Here is an 18,849-nt window from a genome sequence, read left to right as displayed (position 1 = left end):
GGTGGGGCTCGGTAGGGGGTGCTGTGCTGGGGACACTGCTGCGGAGGGCTCAGTAGGGGTGCTGGGGGGTGCTTGTTTGGGCGGGGCTCAGTAGGGTGCTGTGCTGCAGTGGGTGGGGGGTCGGTAGGGTGCTGCTGGGGTGCTGTGTTGGGGAGGGGCTTCAGTAGGGGGTGCTGTTGCTGCAGTGGTGGGGGCTCGGTAGGGGTGCTGTGCTGGGGGCACTGTGTTGGGGAGGGGCTCAGTAGGGGGTGTGTGCTGCTGGGGTGCTTGTGTTGGGGAGGGCTCGTAGGGGGTGCTGTGCTGCAGTGGTGGGGGGCTCGGTAGGGGGTGCTGCTGCTGGGGGGGCTGCTGTGTTGGGAGGGGCTCAGTAGGGGGTGCTGTGCTGCAGTGGGTGGGGGCCGAGGGGGTGCTGTGCTGCGGGGAACTGCTGGGGAGGGCACAGCCCCCCCTACCGAGCCCCCCCCACCCACTGCACCACAGCGCCCCCTACTAAGCCCCTCCCCAGCACAGCACCCCCTGCTGAGCCCCACCCCACCCACTGCAGCACGGTACCCCCCTACTGAACCCCTCCCCCTAGCACAGGCCCCCGGCACCCTAGTGACATTGGGCCAGCACTGACTGTCAGGGGAGAGTGTGCCCCACTGAGCCTGTTCCGCCCTCCCCGGCTGTGTCCCTCACAAGGGGCTCCAGATTCTCAGCCAGCTGAGCACCCTGTTACCTTCTCTGATGGTGCCTGATCTCCGTAATGCAGCCCAGGCCTAACAAAACATTTACTTTATTCATATCTCTTTTATATATCTCGTCGGCCCTGACCGCCCCCTCCCCATTTCAGTTCCTGGGGAAACCACTGGACGGAAGGCTGAAGCCATGGGTCTTCATTGCAGTGCAGCAGATGCTAAGGGGCCCTGCCAGGGCAGGGCCATGATGCTCTGGTCCTCCTGTGCCTGGGGCGCCAGGGTGGCTGCAGCTCCCTCCCAGTCTCAGTCCCAGCATGGCCTAGCTCCAGCTCCGAGGGCCCTACTCCCTGCCGAGACAGCGGAGCCATGGGGCAGCTTTTGTCGAGATGAGATCTGCCCCTCGAGCCCTTTAAAACCAGTCACAGCTGTGAAGTGTCCAGCTGCAGCCCAGGGCAACCAGCCCAACCCCCATGGCTCCAGCCAGGTGCCAAAAGCAGCCACCACGAGCAGCCCGGAGAGCAGGGGCAGGCGCTGGGGCCACGGGATGGGAGCTGATCGAGGGCAGCAGAGACGAGGCTTCCCCCCGCTAAGGGCTCCTGGTGGTGAGAAGCCTTGACCCCGGGGCATGTCCAGGGAACCCCCAGCCCCAGGGAGCTGGGAGGAACCAGCTGTCCCTACACCCCGGAGGAGAACAGGGAGCGAAGGGCCCAGCTTACAGGGAAAGGGGGCAGGCTGGACACAGGAATCCGTGGGAGGGTTCTCTGGCCTGGGCTGGACGGTGGAGGGTGGGATGGAAGACCACAATGGGCTCTGCTGGGCTGATGTAGGGCGGGCTGGCCTGGGGGCCCCAGGAGGGGAGGGGTTGGGAATGGCAATGGAGGTGTCTCACCGGGCGTTGCCTGAGCCAGGACTCTGGCATCATTTGCTGGGCTCCATCCCCAGTTCCCCAATGGCAGCGCTGCCCAGGGAGCCAGGCGGGCAGGGTGCTGCCGACCCTGGGAAGCTGTGTACCCCCCCAGCGCTGCATGGAGCCCCAGCCCACTCAACAGTGCCCGGCCTCAGGAGCTCCCCAATAGCGAGTTTATTGGTTTCTAGCAAAGTGCAACATCACATGCAGGGCATTTAGTGCTGAGGGAGCCTGGGTGGGGAGCAGAGAGGGGGCCCCACGTGGGGGGAGCCAGCCTGACTCGGTGCTGGGGATGGCAGTGAAGTGGGCACGCAGCCAGGTCGCAGCAGGGGGACACCATTACCAACCAGCGGGTGGGTGCACGTGGGAGCTTGGTCCCCATAAACCCCGCCCTGGCCCCATGCCAGGGAAATCGGGCCCCTTGGCACCTCAAAGGGACAGGGCAGGGGGTAGGGTGCCATGGGGAGCCCCATGGCACAGCACCCAGGGGGAACTGCAGGCTGTGGGCAAAGCATTCCCTGCTGTCCAAAGGAAAGCCGCCAATGCCCCCTATCCCTTTGTGATGGCTCAGCCCCCCCAACTCAGCCATGGGAAGGGGCCTGTGCTTGGCAGCAGGCGTGCTGGCATCACACTGGCGCGTTGGGCAGGGACTGATGGCTGTGGGCTCTGATTGAACTCTGGCTGTACGGATTTAGAGGGGGCACGACCCTGCACTGGCATCACCTTCCCCCAGGGGTCGCTCCCTCCCAGCCCCCCTAGCCTGGAATACGGCCCTCACAACAAGCATCGCGTCCCTATGGGGCACTGGCCGCTGTCCCCTACAAACTACAGGGCTGAGTGGGGCCCGGCTGGGCTGGCACTGGCCCCCAGCTCTAGCCTTTGTCTGGCGGGCTGTTCTCCTTTCCACGGTGGCCGTCCCTGTCCCGCAGGGGGCCGTGCCCATGGAGCTGCTTGCTCCGCTGCTTTGCTCGGCGCCGCTCGCTCTCCTTCTTGGTGAAACTGCAAGTGCAAACACACGGGGGGGGGTTACCGAGGAGGGACTCATGGGGAGCAGAAAGGGCAACGTGCCCCCCCCGCCACACATGCTGGACAGCCCTGACTCCCCTCCCCTGAGTGCACAGAGCTACCTCCGCTGCCCCTGCTGCCTGGGCTGACGGTGTCACCCGCCCCCGGTGCAGGCCCCCACATCGAGCACCCCCACCCGTGGATACGGCACCCACACTGTGTGTGCCTGGGGGGAAAGGGGCAAGCTCACCCGTCCCCGCCGTAGTGCCGCAACACGTACTCCTCGAAGTCATCGGCTGCCTCCTCGTCGCCCTGCTCCTGCTCCGCCAGCTCCTCCAGCAGCTCCTCCACATCCTCCACGAAGTGGCGGAAGCGCAGGCGGTCGTGGGCAAAGGTGCCGTCGCTGGCAAAGGCACCGTCCAGCCAGGCCGCCACCCCCGCAAAGTGCTGCCCCCAGTCCAGCCCAGCCATGTAGCTCTGCAGCAGCTGCAGGAACTGCCCCTTCTGCACTGGCGCCAGCTCGGCGCCAAACAGCTCCAGCCCTTCCTGGCGGGCGCAGCCAGCCACACCCGTGCAGCCCTGGGGCACCCGGTACCGCTGCAGCTGGAGCGGCTCCCAGAAGATGTTGTGCTCGTGGGGCCCACGGAGCGCCGCTTTCCCACCGCCTGCCCGACGCTGCCCATTCTGGTCCTTGGCTGGCTTGGTGTCCCGCGGCCCCTGGCGCCTGTGGGGCTCAGGCTGCTCCCGGCGCTTCGGGTGCTTGGCAGCATCCTGCTCCCTGCCCCCCGGGTCCCCGTCCTGGCGCCTACGCTCCTCTCTGGCCTCTGACCTCTTGTGCCACCCACCCTCCTTCTTGTCAGTTTTGGGTGGCTCCTGCCGGCGGGGGCGGGACGGCTCCGTGGCCCCTCTGCCTTCCCCGCTGCGCCCCTTGCTGTAGTTCTGTTCCCAGCTCTCCACCCGCTGCAGCTCCTGTGCCAGCTGCTGCTCCAAACCAGCCAGCTCCACCCGCAGCTGCTCCATCCTGCCGGAGCCCTGGGCTCGCTGCAGAACCCCCTCCAGCTCCCTCCGCACGGAGCCCAGCAGTCCACGCTGCTTGGCCAGCTCCTGGAACAGCAGCTGCTCCTCGTGGGGCAGCTCTGGGGCCGCTCGTGGGGTCTCGGCTGCACCCTCCTGCTCCAGGCCCTGCAGCTGCTCCCGCAGCACCTGCAGCTCGGCCTGGGCAGAGCGGTGAGCCTCGGCCGCTTGCTGCAGCGCCTGGTGGAGCCGCGCGTTCTCCCCTGCCAGGCTCTGCTGCTGGGAGCCGGCCAACGCCTTCTCCCCCTCGCTCTTCTGCAGCAGGGCCTGGAGCTCGTCCTTCTGCGCCTGCGGCCACCAGAAGGGAGCAGGGTCAGGACAGACGGGTCCACGCCGGGGCAAGGCAAACAGCCCCCCAGCCAACCCAGGGCACCAAGAAGGGCCAATCCCTGCTTGGCCGGGGCAGGCAGAGTGGACTGGGCCCCTTCCCCCAAGGAGGGAGGGGAGTAACCCCCCTCTGGTGCCCCCTGCCCATATCAGCACTGCTAGGCTCCTCCCACCCAGATACTGCAAAGGGCTCAAGCTGCGTTCACACGTCTCCCCAGCACAGGCTGGAATTGCCCCAGGAGCTCAGCCGGGGGCAGCGGGGATGCGGGTGCTGGCCAGGGGCCGTCCTACCACACAGAGCGGGTGAGCCAGTCACGGACATGGCAAGGGGCGGCGTGTCTGCAGGACGATACAGAGCCGGCTCCTCGATGCCACACGGACCTGCTGCGGCTCAGCCCAAGGCAGCTGAGCGCCCTGGCCACGCTACGAGCTGGCTTTGCCCTTGGCCGAGAGCTATAGCAGACAGGATATGATGCCGCCAGTGCTCCCCGTGGGCCTCCCCAAGCACCCACCTGCAGCTCCGCCTGCATGAGCCGGATGTCCTGGTTCTCCTTGGCCAGCTTGTCCAGAAGCAGGCTCATGGAATGAAGGCTCTGGGGGTCCCCGGCCGGGTCCAGCGGAGGCTGCTGCAGCCAGTCCTATGAGCGAGGGTAAAAGCTCAGCTCCGTGACTGTACAGGGCATGTGAGAGCCAGGATGCCAGGGTTCCCCTCCCAGCTCTGCCCCAGCCCACCCTGCCTCCCTCTGTGCCTCAGTTTCCCCCGCAGTTTGGGGCCAGCGGGTGGCAGACCTCACTGTGTGGTGCTGGTGGGATCTCATGGTGGTATCGTGCAGGCCTGTGTGCCCGGGAAACAAAGGCAAGGATGCCTGGGGCTGCATTTCCAGGGCACCTGCTCACCCCAAAGCCAATGCTGGGGATACCCCCCTTGTTCAGCAGTGGGGCGCTGAGCTAGTCTCAGGCCCTGAGACCTCCTCGCCACCCCACGTACCTTCACACCAAGAGCCAGTGGCTGCTGCTCCCCATCTGGGATGTCCCCGGGATCCATGCTCTCCGTGGGGCCTGGCAGGAAGGGAGGAGAGGAGATTTGAACAGCCAGCTGGGCTGCGTCTCAGTAGCTCCACACAGGGTGTCATGCGGGGTTGTCAATGACACTGCCCCCCCCCGCCCAGCAGGGAGTCTGGGGGCCGCAGACAGGTGGAGGCCAGGAGCACGGCGCAGCTTGTTAGTGAGGGGGAGGCTCCCCCGGTACTTACCATCCCCAGGGTCATAGATGGCACCTGGGGAGAGAAATAGATGGTGAAGGAGATGCCGGCGCCAGCCTCATCCGCCCCCCAGCAGCCGCAGGGCCTCGCTTACCGGAGAAGGCCAGGAGCCCGACGCCCAGCAGCGCCAGCACGCCCAGCAGGCATGAATTCACACTGAGCCCGCTCTCCCCGTCACCGGCTGCCTCGGCCCCACGGCACTCGGCAGGGCCACACGGAGCCCGGTGTGAGTCCCGCAGCTGCTGCTGGTGCAGACCCTCAGCATCATCCTCGCTGCTGCTCACCTCCTCCAGCGGCTCACCTGCCGAGTGAGCGGAGCCCATTGAGAGCCTCGCATGGAGCCAGGGCCCGCCCCCAGACACTCAGCCCCTCCCCACTGAGCTAGGCCCCTCCCCCAGACACTCAGCCCCACCCCACTGAACCAGGCCCCATCCCCAGTCAGTCCCACCCCCACTGAGTCAGGCCCTGCCCCCAGCCACTCAGCTCCAACCCATGGAGTCAGGCCATGCCCCCAGACACTCAGACCAGCCCCCACGGAGCCAGCAAACCCCCCCAGAAAGTCAGCCCCACCCCCACTGAGCTAGGCCCCACCCCCTGACACTCAGACCAGCCGCCATGGAGCCAGGAACCGCCCCCAGAAAGTCAGCCCCACCCCACTGAGCTAGTCCCCACCCTCACTGAGCCAGGCCCCACCCCCTGACACTCAGACCAGCCCCCATGGAGCCAGGAACCGCCCCCAGACACTCAGGCCCACCCCATGGAGTCAGGCCATGCCCCCTGACACTCAAGACCAGCCGCCATGGAGCCAGGAACCACCCCCAGAAAGTCAGCCCCACCCCACTGAGCTAGGCCCCACCCTCACTGAGCTAGGCCCCACCCCCTGACACTCAGACCAGCCCCCATGGAGCCAGGCCCCGCCCCCAGACACTCAGCCCTCCCCCATGGAGTCAGGCCTTGTCCCCAGACACTCAGACCAGCCCCCATGGAGCCAGGCACCGCCCTCATGCACATTCAGACCAGCCCCCTGCTAAATCAGGCAGTCCCCACCATTGAGCCATAGTTCCCTCCCGCACCCCCCCCGTCCCCTGAGACAAGCACCTACTGAGCTGGGCACCCCCAACACTCAGACAGGCTCCCCACTGAGCTCTCTGCAGAGGGGTGGGGGCTGTGCACCTGTCTCGGGGGGTGAGTCCTGCACAGCACCCCTGCGGCCCAACCCTGGAGCCTGTCCCTGGAGCTGCCCAGAGACTTCGGACCCACCTGCTCTGCCACTGGACACGGAGCCCAGCGTGTTGGTGTCAGAGCCCAGCTCAGGGTCCTCAGAGCCTGGCCCATCCTGTGCCTGGATCTCTGGCACCTCGTGGCCCGGTGCACCAGGCCTGGGGGAGGCTGCTAGGCTCAGGGTCTCCTGGGGACACTCCTCAGAGTCCTGGGGACAGAGCGATGCTGTCAGGATCCATGCTCCACCCACCCCCATGTGCTCCGCCTCCCAGGACACAGGCAGGGCACCTGGAGCCCAGTGGGCAGGAGCTCTGCAGAGGAGACCTGGGGTGGGGCTGCGTGCCCTGGCTGGGCTGGCTCCTTCCCCCACCACGACCGGGCAGCTTGGGAGCCCAGCTGTAGACTCCGTGCCCCCCCCCCCCCCCCCCCCCTATCCATGCCCCCACTGAGTCCTGCCCGCCCCCACATCAGAAACTAGTTAATGACCCGTACTGGCCTCACTACCTAGGCAGCCAAAGCTAACACCCCCTTGTTGGGGGGGCAGATCTGAGCATCTAACGGCTCCCTAATTACAAACCCCAGCTGCAGGGCTAGAATTCCACCTGCGTCTGCCGTCACCCAGTCTTGGTTGGGTGCAGAGATCAGGGGAGCGAGACTGGATCCCTGCGTGCAGCTGAGGTCCATGTTCCAAGCACTAGTGGCTAATGCATCAGAAGCACCAACTGTGACCGACGTCCCCTCTTCTTGTAGCTCTCTCCTGCGGGTGCTAGGTCCTTCCAGACCCAGCAAGCAGCGGAGAAGCATGCAGTTTAGCTGGTTGGGCAGTTGTACTGATTGAGCTCTGAGTCTGCCTAGCTGAACAAAGAGCCGGTTCAGGGGTGAGGATCTACCTGGGAACAAATATTTAATCAGAGGCTCATCTGTCTGGCAGAGGAAGGTCTAACTGGAGCCAATGGCTGGGAGTTGAAGCTAGACAAATTCAGATTGAAAGTCGGGTGTAAATATTTCACCATGAGAGGAACTGACCATTGGAACAACTGACCCAGGGTTGTGCTGGGTTCTCCATCACTGGCAGTTTTTACATGGCGAGTGACTGGTTTTCTAACACCTCTGCTCTAGGGATCACTTGGGGACAGGGCTCTGGCGTGGGAACCGGTGACCCACCCCCAGCCAATGTACCTTGAACTCAGCCTCCTCAGGGCCAGGGGACGTGTTCAGCTGGGAGCCTTCTCTCTTCCTGCCTGGGGAGGTGCCGGCTGGGGAGAGATGGCCTCGTTAGTGTCCATAGGGCAGCCAGCGGGGAGGCCAGCGCATCCCCAGTGCCGGGGGAGGGGGATGGAAGCTAGGGCCCGTCTTGCCAGATGCAGAAGCCCTAATGGGCACCTGAGGAAGCCCCCCACCCCCTTCCGCCCCCAGCCAAAAGAGGCCCAGGGATCCTCCCCCTCAGCCCACAGGGGAAGAGGGAGCTGGGAACCCAGCCAGGAGGCCAGAGCAACCCATGGGGCCAGGGATGTGCCTGTGTCAGGCAGCCAGCATGGGGGTGGGGTGGGGGGACAGGGAGGTGGAGAGCAAGAGGGGCTGGGCAGGGCCAGAGGGCTGGATGGGGGGAAGCCAGGGGCAGACAGCCCAGGGGGCTGGGCAGAACGGGCGACAGAGGAAGTTGGGGCCTGGTGGGGGGCGGGGAGGGCTGGGCAGAATGGGGGATGGGTAGGGCAGGGGGAAGCCAAGGGCAGACAGCCTGGGCGGCTGGGCAGAACGGGGTGGGGGGAGCTGGACAGGCAAAGTCGGGGTCTGGGCAGGGCGGGGAGGGGGCTGGGCAGGGGAAGCCGGGGGCAGAGGGCCCAGGGGGATGGGGGGACTCATCCCATATCTGCGCCGTTCACGTGCCTGTGTGCACATCCTCAGTGCTGTGCCCCTTCGGAAGGGTGTGTCCTGCTGGTTCCTCGTCCGCTGGGGTCTGGGTGACTGTGTCCAGCTCTGGGCCCACGGTTTCCACGGGCAAACCCTGGAGACACAGAGGGCAGGTTACATCAGTCACTACCTGCCCTCCCTGGCGACATCCCACTCCTTCCCCGCCCTGCCAGGGACAAGGGGCAGCAGAGACGATCCTCAGATGCTGAAATGAGAGCTCCTGAGTGTCAGATCCCCACCCCTGCTGCCCTGTGGGAAGTGTTTGGGGCCCACAGTTTGGGCCCAGACCCTGTCTTGCCAGCAAACCTGAAGGGGGGGACAGTACGACACCCCTCACCCAAGGGCAGGCGGCTCAGAGTCACCCAGGAACCCTGAGCAGGAGGCAGCAGAGGGGCAGGGATTTAGGGGCAGTGTTGGCAGCGGGGGTCACAGCAGCTGGGTGTTCAGCAGAGGCCAGGAGCTCTGCATCCTGGGCCAGCGGGAGAAGGAGCAAGACCCGAAGAGACCTGCTTGGCCAGGGCAAGTTCTGGGCCCCACCTTGGGACATCCCCACCCTGCACCCCAGGGCCTCCTGCCACACCTCGGAGCCTGTGATCACCCAGCTGTTATCAGAGTCCCGCAAGTCCGCGTTCTCAGCCATTCCTGCTCCGGTCCCAGGACAGCCCAGACCCCACCTGCAGGGGACAGAGAGGTCAGTGCTGGGGCAGCCGGCAGCAGCCAGCGGGGAGAGACTGCTCAGAGCCCTGGGGACAGGGACTTTGCATGGCTTTGGGTGCCCAGGCTGAGGCTCTGCCCTGGGCAATTTGACTTGCAAAGGGAAATTTGCAAATGAAAACAAAGATCTTCAGGCCCGTTTCCGAGCTGGTTGGCCTCCCAACAGGAGTGGGAACACTGTGTTCCCACCACGACAAGGCACAGCTCCAGCCAGACGGGACAGGAGCCAGGGAGAGACCCCACCCCACTCTAACTGAGCTGGAATACAGCCAGGAGCCGCAGCTGCCAACCCCACCTGTCCCTATTCCCTTGCAGGGGTCATGGGGTCAGGGTGCCTGCAGTGAGAGGGGCCTGGGTTTGGCACCGTTGATAACACAGATCCCTGGTCCCTGAGCCTGGCGCGATGTGGGGAGGGCAGGCTCACTCCCCGGGCGGGTTCCAAGGGCTGGAGATCGGGGGCAGGGGAAGGGGGCAGGGAGAAGTCAGCTGCCTCTCGGGATTCAGTGCATTCCCTCCACAGCTACCAAGGAGCCCGGCCCACTCAGGGGGCAGGGGGGATTCCCAGCTGGCACAGGACATGTATGAGCCCCCAGGCCTCAAATGGCAGCTGGCTGCCCAGAGAAGGGGAGGCTGTCCAGGTGCCAGTCTGGGACTGGAGCTCCAGGTGCTTCCAGAGAGAAGGGTCACTTCCCACTGCCCATCTCTGAGCTTCCTGCCCCCGGGCTCTGGGGATTTCCTTCCCACCCGGAGCAGACTTCACTCTGACAGCCCCTGCAGTGATGTCACAAAGCCAACTCCATGACATCACAATGTTTCCATGACGATAAGATGAAGTCACACAGTTTTTGTTCACATCACAGGAAAAACTGGGCTGGGAGGGTGCCCTTATTGCCCCCCCCCCCCGTTGGCAAGCAGGGCAGGGGGGCTGGGAGCCAGGACTCCTGGTTTCTATTCCTTGCTTTGCTGCCACAGACTCATGGTGTGACCTTGCTGGAGTCCCTTCCCCACCCTGTGCCTCGGTTTCCCCATTTGTACAATGGGGATAAAAATCTTGCCCATCCTGGGACGGCTGTGAGGTTTGGGCTCTCCCACTCCAGCACCAGCCCAGGGGAGCACAGGAGAACCCCGGCTGCAGCACTCGCTCACCCAGGGCAGGTCACCGAGCTCTGAGAAGCAGGAAGTGCCCCAATGTGAGGAAAGGCAGGAAACGCTGCAGCGAGGTGAGATGCAGCTGGGCCCTGCAGAACGGGGATGCCGCCAAGGGGGCCCATGGCCCAGCACCCTGGGGTGACACTGAAGAGGGTCTACAGCAGTGGCTCTCAACCAGGGGTCCGAGGCTGCTCCAAGAAGGGTTCAGGGAGGCCGCCAAGCACAGCCAGTGGTAGCTGGGGCCCAGGACAGAGAGCCAAAGCCCTACCGCATGGGACTGAAGTGTGAGGCCCGGAGCCCTGCCTCCAGGGCTGACGCCGAGGCTGCCCAATGTAGCTTCATGGGGGCCCATGTGGCAAGGGACCCCAGGCAATTGCCCTGCCCTAATGGCAGTCCTGGCTTTTATAAGCAGAGAACCAGTTACCGGAGCACAGGTGGGCCGTGGAATTCTTATAGCATGTTGTGGGGGTCTCAGAAAGAAAACAGTTGAGAACCTCTGGTCACAGCACAGCCTCAGGCATGAGCCAACCTTCCTGGCATGTTGCCTGGGGCGCTTGTCTCCCCACACCACCAATCCCCACTGTCCTGTTCCCTACGCAGTCCCCACTGTGCATTCGCCTCGGCCCAGCCCGTCTCCCCTCCCCCTCCCGAGCCCCACGCCATTGACACCAGTTGCAACATGGGAAAGTGACATTGGGGGGCTATTTTTAGCTGCTTTTCATGCAGGTTAGCAGGTGGAAGCAGAGGCGGTGACGCTGCGTCTGCCCAGCGGCTCCATAGGGAAGGGCAGCTCCAGCTTGGCAAGAGGGGCCCCTGGGCACGGCCGGGGTGTGGGTGCCATTCTGTCCCTTCCTCCCCGGGCTCTGCACAGCAGCCTTCTCTGCTGGCAGCACCTCACGGGAAGGGAGCGACAGGAAGGAGTTTATCGGAGCCGTGCGGGTGAGACTCCGTCCCTGGGGAAGCCGTGGCACCAGGAGAGCGATATGGGGCGGCGGGCACAGCCCCACGGGCTGAGCACGGGGCACAGAGTGGAAGAGCCTGAGCCTTGGGCAAGGCTCTGCTGTAGTGACACAGGCCTGGCCCAGCGAAGGGAGCCCACAGCCGCACTTGAGCCAAGGGCACCGTCGGGCACCTTGGCCCAATGCCTGCTGCAGGGCACTGACAGGGGCCCCCGTGAGCTAGTGAATCGAGGGGCCCCAGCTCAGCTCGCCCAGCGCAGGGTTCTCAGCCCTACCCAGGCCGGGACCCCCGCTCCCAGCCAGCCCCTCCGCCCACTTGGCAGCATGGGAACAGGACCCCTTGACATCAGGTCGTGGCCCCAGGCTGAGAGCAGCGGGCCTGCAGACTCAGCCCCCCCTGCGCGGCGTGCCAGGGACCCGGTGCCTTCAGGGCAGGGCCCACCCAGCCGCTCGCCCAAGGACCATCCTGCAGCCACCGGGGAAGCCCCCCTGCAGGCGGAGGCCGGCCTCGCCCCTGGCCAGGGCAACAGGCGGGGCTGCCCTGGGACCGGCGCCACCCACAGCAGCCGGGCCGGGGTCTTCGGCCCCCGCGGGCTCACTGACCTGCTCCGGGGGGTTCCCGGCTCCGGCGAGTCGCAACTTTGTACCAAACTCCAGCAGCTGCTCGCTACATTCCGGACGGGCGGGAGCCAATCGCAGACACCCCCCGCGCCCAGCTGTCGGGCGGGGCTCCCCGGGGGGGTGGGGTGGCCAGGCAGGCGGAGACAGGGAATCCCGCCCCTGGCATTGCCTGGGCTGGACCAGCCCCTTCAGCAGGCGGGGCCCCCAGGGGCTCCCCCCCAGCCCCTTCTCGCACCAGGTGAAGGTCTCCCCCCACAAGCAGCAGGGAGCAGCACCCCCAGGGCTGGGGGAGGAAAGGCCCCTGTCACCCCCTCTGCACTGGGGGAGCAGCTTCCTCTCGACTCTGCTTTGCTTGCGCCCAGCCTCCGGCCCTGAGGCAGCTTCCTCTTGCAAAGCCCCCCGGGGAAGGGCCTCAGCCCCACACACACTGGGACACCCAGGCCCCTGCCCTGCACGCTGCCCTTCCCGCTCCCCCATCAACAAAGGGCCAGGGACTCCTGGGCCTTGGACTCCTGGGAGCAGGCTGGATGCTGTCGGCTGTGCAGCTACCACACCGGGCCAGCGGTGGGGGGCACTGCTGGTACCCTCAGGGGAGAGGCTAACAGAGCAGAATCTCTCAGATGCAGGGGCCCCAGTTCAGCTAAACCAACCCAATGCAACGCTGGGTCTCAGACAGGCAGGAGGCTGGTTTCAAATCGCTTTATAGCTGGACAATACAAAAAGATTTCCTTTAATGCTCAGACTGTTAAAACGGGGCAAGACTGCGCCCCCTGGTCCTGCAGAAAGCTCCGTGAGGTTAAAAACGATTACAAACCACACCAGCAACAACTTTACAAAAGGGAACAAGTCATCAAAACAGCAAGAAGTTAACAAAACCAGGAGATTCCCCCAACCCAGCCAAAAGCAGCAAGGCCCAGCACACAGGCCTGTCCAGGGTGCTCAGTGAGGGTTGGGACAGCCCATGGCTACTAAACAGGAGCAGCTGTTAGCCAGCGAGCAGTCCTGCCTCCAGGCGATGTGTGTACGCAGCAGGGTAAAGCGTGTGCCTACCAATCAGCCCCTGTGCCATGTGCCAAGCTGCTCCCAGCGCGGCTGTTCTCAGCTCAGAACCCTCCCCCTGCCCATTCCCCACCCGCAGCTCATGACAGGCCCTTGCCACCGGCCTGTCCACCCCCCTCAGCCACTGGAGCAGGAAGAGACCCAGACCATCTGCCAGGCCAGGCCACTGGGTTCACCCTGCCCCCCTGTGTCTCACTCTTTACTGTAACTGGTTCCAGACAGTTCCCCCCAGCTCGCTAAACTAGGTCAGTGCCACTGGTGGAAAGCAAGCTGCCCCCTGCACCGCATGCACTGGCTAAATGGCACTCCCGGCCCCGGGGCTCTGCAGCTCTCACTGACACCAGAAGCAGGCGCAGGCCTTTAAAAGTGTGGCAGGCAAGAGAACCTCACAAACATGACCCAAGTGCAGCCACTGCCTGAAATGACAGCACCGAGTGGTGTGAACCAACTGCCAGGCAGCCAAAGAAACCCGATGGGCTGGTGAGCTGAGCTGCCCGGGCAGCAGCACAGCAGGTTGGGAGCCAGGCCCTGCAGCAGGCTACGTCCCTGGTACAGAGGGAAGGAAGGCACCTCTGTGCTGGGTTGCTGGCAAGCCCAGGAAAACACCTTCACATCCACTGCTGCTTATTGCCTGCTCCGAGCCCTAGCCCTGGGAGGGGACAGGAGGGACTCCCGGACAGACTCAGTGACTTCAGAAGCTGCTTCCACAGGCCTGGGTCCTGCTTTGCCAGAGCATGTGGCCTGGTCACAACATGCGCACTTCCAACCTGCGCGACCCCCACGCTCTGGGCACAGCTGGACCCGCCGGACTCCCCGGCCCTGTGCCTGTAGCCTGCTGTGTGTGACCTACCTCATGTTGGAAAGGGGCACTGAGCTTCTGCTCAGCTGCACAACCACCTCCTGGCTTTCATGGACACCCAGGAGGCAAAAGGAACCATCCAACCAATGACGAATGGTGCAGCCGCACTCCCCCTAGCGCAGACAGGCCCAGCAGTGCAGGGTGCGTCTGGCTCTCTCACCCACCATGGCATGATGGGGCTTGGAGGCTCCATGGGTCCCAGACATTCAAAAATCATGAGTCACGTCCCAAAGCTTGAGGACATCTAACGATGGCTGCGGAGTCTCTTGGGCCATGTCTCCCAGCTGCTCTCCCAGTCCCCTGGGCTGGGGGGTGACTCATAACGAAATCTGGGTCTCACCTAATCCAGGCCGAGGGCTGGAGCTTTACGGAAACCCAGCGCGCAGCACACCCTGGCAGAGCAGCTCCTACCGGGGGGCAGGATGCTGAGCGCGCTGGGGCTGGAGGGGTGTCTTGCCACAGACGTATTCATGAGTGATCAGGAGAATCCACCTCATCCCTGCAGCAGGCCTGGCTCAGCTCCAAGGGGCCTGTGCTATACTCAGCCAGGATTCCACACACATCCCAAGCGTAAGCACATATCCGGGGCACCAGCTGCAGTCTGGGGAAAGGGAGCGAAAGCCACCTTCCCTGCTGCTCAGATGCACGCTGGCAACACACCCACCTCCCCATGCTGCAGACCCACTGCCCTCCCCTCTGGCAACAGCACAGGGCCGACTGCTTGGGAAGTGGCAGCTCGGGTGGAACAGACCCCCACATCAAGTGCAAAGGGCTCAGCATGCTGGTTCTGCTACAGGCCCCTGCCAGAAGACAGAGCCCTGGCTGTTCCCAGCACTCGCTGCGTCCGGGGGGGGATCTGTATCGCTCTGGGCTGAGGTCCCAGCTCTAGGGATCACACCATAGCTCCCCCATCACCAGGACACAGCCCTCACCAGCTCCGCCCCGCTTCTATCCAGCGGAGACTGCTCCGAGCATCAGCATTTGCAGGCTGCCCCAGGGCTCTCTGTGGGACAGTCACTTACTCTGCCCCCAGACAGAGATTCTGCTACCACTGGCTGCTCAGCTCGGCCAGTAACAGAGACCCCAGAGCCCCGATCTGGACTTCACACTCTGGACTGGCAGGCGCAGGGGTCTCTTGGGCCAGGCACTGGTCTCTCCTCTCCCTCCAATGGATGCTCCGAGTATTTTAAAATGGCATGAGCTGCACCAGGCCCAGCCATGCAGATGAGCAAGAACAGAGAAGAAACGTTACCGAAGCCAGACACCAGCACTCAACGTCATCTCTTGCATGCAGGGAGAGGGGCGGCTACAAAGTAAGTGGGGGGAAATTGGCCCGAAAACCAAGCAGGGATCTGTACGAGGTGAGGGCAGCACGGCCCCTCCCTAGCCAGGCCCAGTGCCAGCTCAGCCGTCATTGGCCGCCACCAGCTGCCCCATGCCCTCCCGGATGTACACTGACTGGATCTCCTTGGTCTTCAGGCAGTAGTCACAGGCCCAGACGGCCGAGGCCTCAGTGGTGAGCAGCCCGTAGGCGTTCTCCGTCATGCCTGTGCACTCCCGGTGGAACCACTTCTGGCAGGAGGCCTCGCACAGGATGGCATCCTGGTCATCGTTCACCTCGCTGCGGCAGGCGCCGCAAGGGTACACCAGGCCTGGCGGTGGCTGGTGCCCAGAGTTGCCAGACGCCTTGCTGGAGGGCGGGAGGCTGTTAGCTTCAGGGGTACTGCTGCTCCGGCTGGCGCTGCTGGGGGCGAAGCTCGGCTGGGCCCCGTTCACCGCAGCTGGCGAGCCCGAGTGCGGCTCCTGGCTGAAGGTGCTGGGAGGGGGGTTGAGGTTCTTCCCCCCGTCATCACCCCCAGCCGGGAAGCCGGGGTCAGCCCCAGGGAAGGGGCTGGTGTTTGGGGGCAGGTTCTGGCTGGGCCGCTGCATGGGAGACTGTCCAAAGAGACTGGCAGGCTGGCTGAACCTCTGGGCCATGGGGGGGCCGGCAGGGGGATTCAGGGCAGGCCCTGGTGCCATGTCTCCACGGGGAGGCTGCCCTATGGTGGGGGAGATCATGGGCCCAAAGCCCCCGACTGGCCCCTGCATGAGCTGCCCTGCAGGGGGGCTGAAGTTCTGTCCGAGAGGCTGGTTGAAGGGCTGGCTGGGGAAACTCATGGCACCAGGCTGCACATAGTTGGGGTTCTGGGGGGGCATGCTGAAGGCTGGGCCCATCTGGCTCGGGGCAAAGGGCGGGGGCTGCCTCCGCATGGCCTGGGGGCCCCCTCCGTAGCCCGGTGGAACCTGGGACGTCATGCCCCCCTGCACGCGGAAGTTCCCAAAGGGCACAGGGTTGCTGAGGAACGGAGCTGACGAAGCCCCCACTTTAGGTGCCCCAAAATCATCTTCAAAGGGGTTTGAGGCCACCAAGTGGTCGACCATTGGAGTTGGGGGCGGGGCGAACTCTGAGAGATGGGAATAGGCCGGGCCCTGTGGGTAGAAGACACAGGAGTTAGTGTGGGGCTCACCCACCCAACAGGCAGACATGTGGGGCCCAGGCCTGCCAGGGGCATAGGGCCCTCAGCTCTTGCTGGTGCCAGGCAGGGCCTGGGAGGAGACGCACAGCACTGGCAGGGCCGAGCCCACTAGTTCCTCTGCATAGCCTGGCAACGGACGGCATTTGCAGCAGCAGGAAGCTGCCCCTCCCGGAGCCTCATGCTACTGGGAGAAGGGAAGACGAGCCCTGGCTGGAGCAGGGACCCCGGTCTCCTAGTGCCATCGTGTCAAAGGCACATGAGATGCTGGGATAGTCCCCAAGACATGGGAATAGCCAGCACTGGCTGCTTTGGAGGACGGGCACCGTTGCCCATACAGCCCCCACTGGCTGCGCACTGCTCCATGGAGATGCGCGTCTGTTCGTCTATTAGCCCTGGTGCAGGACACTCCGAGCAGCCTCAGGGTTTGGCTTCAACCTGCTGTGGACGGGGCTGTCTGTGCCACCAGAACTATTTGGGATTCTTGCCCCCAGGAGCCATGGTGCTGGGCTGACAGCCTGGCCCCACTCTCCTACCACGGGGTCCCAGCCATGCTCCTTACCTGAGTGTTGGATTTGCGCCGTTTCTTTTCAGGGCTCTTCATTTGCAGACCTGTGAGGGGAAGCACTGGTGAAGTCAGTGAGTGCCGTCAGCCCTGGCAGGGCCTGAAGACAGCCCGTCCCCAAATCCGCCCTACGCACAGAGGGGAAATGAAGACCAGCATCTCCCCCGAACCTGTGCTCCCTCTCTCAAGCTAGCCTTGCACAAAGAACAGACACCCCCAAACTCTCTTCTCCCATGAAGCCTCCCTGTTCTCACACCCGACCTGCTCGCCCAGGGCAAGGCCTGAGGAGCATCCAAGGCACAGGCAGCATTTCCACCCCATTAATGATAGGACAGAAGAACTTTATGGCCTGATAAGGTCACCAATAAATCTGATCCAGGGAGAACAGGAGCAGGCCACAGCCCCAGGACTGAGCCACACCATGGCCCTGCGTGTGCATGCCCAGTTCTCAGCTGCATGCAGAGTGGCTGGCGTCCCGATCCGGCTCCCCCAAGAGCTCTGTTCCCAAGTGAATGCGTTCGCTTCCCTACAAAAAGTGAGGCTCCAGTTGTGTTCAGCACAACTGCTGCCTGTGCAAGCTCAACCTGTGCGCAGGAATGGCTGGCGGGGATGGCTGCTGCACCCTGGCAGGCCTCAGCTCGGCCCCCTCCTGCACTGCACAAACACCTGCCAGCCAAACCATGTTCCGCAGGCCAGGCACAACTCAGCCCCGGGTCACCCCTGCCTGCAGTCAGGCGGCTTGTGCGGGCACAGCCAAGGAACAGCCATGCCCCCTTAGAAGTACCATGGGGCAGGGACCCATGGCCCAGGTTCTCCGTGCAGAGCACCAGGCATGAGGCCCCCATGGCCCTGCCCTCTTCAAGCCCTGTCCAGGGGAGGAGGGTGCCGTACAGACCCCATCACCCCTGGCCCAGAATTTACCAGTCACGCAAGAGCCAGGACAGCCCTGCCAGTGTCAGTGCCCCAGCACCCCACATCCCTCTAAGCCCTTGCCAACCCCATTGCCCCCTGGCCCCTCCGCCTCGCCACCGGCACAATTCCTTCATCCCCTTCTGAGCGCCTCTGAACCTCCAACCGCCCCCTGCCCCACGGCCACCCCCTGCTGCACCCCCACGTGCCCCCCAGCCCTCCCCCCCGCTCACCCCACGTGCCCCCAGCCCCTTCCCCCCGGCTTAGCACCTCACGTGCAACCCACGCTCCCCACGCCACCGCCCCGCCCCACAGCCCCTGCCCATCGCCACCCCCTCCTACACCCCACGTCGCCTCCATCGTCCACCCACGTCTCCGTCTAGCCCATCTCCCCACCCGGCTACAGCCCCACGTGCCCCCTGCCCCATGGCCACCCCCCGCTACACCCCACGTGCCTCCCAGCCTCCTCCCGGCTACCCCACGTCCTCCCTGCCACCCTCCGCTACACCCCACGTGCCCCCCTTTTGCCCATGGCCACCCCCGCTACCCCCCCGTGCCGTCCCTGCCCGCCACCCCTCCTACCCGGCTACACCCCACGTGCCCCCTTCACGTCCCACGGCCACTCCCCGCTACACCCCCACGTGCCCCCCAGCCCCTCCCCCCGGCTACACCCCCACGGTGCCCCCCGCCCCCTGTCTCCCGGCTAATCCCCTATCGTGCCCGCCGGTCTCCCCAGCCCGGCCCTCCCCCGCTACACCCCACGTGCCCCCCAGGGCCCCCGTACCCCCTCCCCGACCGCTAACCCCCACGTCCCCCCAGCCCCCACCCCGGTACCCCACGTGCCCCCCTGCCCCACGGCCACCCCACGCAACCCCCACGTGCCCCAGCTGCCCCCCCCGGTACACCCCACGCCCCCCCCTCACTGCTCCCCTGCTTCCTGCCGGGCCCGCCGGGGGGGCCGTCTGCCCCGGTGTTGGCGGGCCCTCTGGAGGGGGCGGCGGCCGGACTCCTCCCTCCAGCTTCTCTGGGGTGCGGAGCCGCCATGGGGGCCCGGGGCTTAGAGCCGGGGGGGCCCGGGCTGCGCCATGGCCCCGCGCGGGGACACGGCTCCGCACTG

At 65.0% G+C, this 18,849-nt stretch overlaps 2 protein-coding genes across 5 annotated transcripts; both read right to left on the bottom strand.

Moving 5' to 3' along the window:
- Positions 1-1,743: 1,743 nt before the first annotated feature.
- PBXIP1 (PBX homeobox interacting protein 1) lies at positions 1,744-11,941 on the bottom strand. Of its 4 annotated transcripts, XM_075071000.1 has the most exons (11): positions 11,810-11,941; positions 8,965-9,058; positions 8,357-8,478; positions 7,653-7,729; positions 6,513-6,681; positions 5,347-5,553; positions 5,244-5,267; positions 4,979-5,049; positions 4,503-4,628; positions 2,840-3,951; positions 1,744-2,583 (listed from the first exon to the last, which is right to left on the bottom strand). In XM_075071000.1, exons 3-11 carry the CDS (start codon positions 8,370-8,372, stop codon positions 2,457-2,459), a joined length of 1,929 nt encoding a protein of 642 aa, XP_074927101.1. In that variant the 5' UTR covers positions 8,373-8,478; positions 8,965-9,058; positions 11,810-11,941; the 3' UTR covers positions 1,744-2,456. The 4 variants fall into 4 exon arrangements, with proteins under 4 accessions (XP_074927101.1, XP_074927103.1, XP_074927100.1 ...); XM_075071002.1 differs by lacking the exon at positions 11,810-11,941 and having other exon boundaries at positions 2,356-2,583; positions 7,653-7,710; positions 8,965-9,129; XM_075070999.1 differs by lacking the exons at positions 5,244-5,267; positions 11,810-11,941 and having other exon boundaries at positions 2,356-2,583; positions 7,653-7,710; positions 8,965-9,107.
- Positions 11,942-12,512: 571 nt separating this feature from the next.
- PYGO2 (pygopus family PHD finger 2) lies at positions 12,513-18,677 on the bottom strand. Its single transcript, XM_032789397.2, has 3 exons — positions 18,659-18,677; positions 16,821-16,872; positions 12,513-16,214 (listed from the first exon to the last, which is right to left on the bottom strand). The coding sequence occupies exons 2-3, from the start codon at positions 16,860-16,862 to the stop codon at positions 15,150-15,152; spliced, it is 1,107 nt and encodes a 368-aa protein (XP_032645288.1). The 5' UTR covers positions 16,863-16,872; positions 18,659-18,677; the 3' UTR covers positions 12,513-15,149.
- Positions 18,678-18,849: the final 172 nt, after the last annotated feature.

Source organism: Chelonoidis abingdonii, chromosome 11 (assembly GCF_003597395.2).
Source record: "Chelonoidis abingdonii isolate Lonesome George chromosome 11, CheloAbing_2.0, whole genome shotgun sequence".
Lineage (NCBI taxonomy): Eukaryota > Metazoa > Chordata > Testudines > Testudinidae > Chelonoidis > Chelonoidis abingdonii.
Note: the sequence above shows the minus strand (reverse complement) of the source record. Positions and strands in the feature narration are given on the sequence as shown.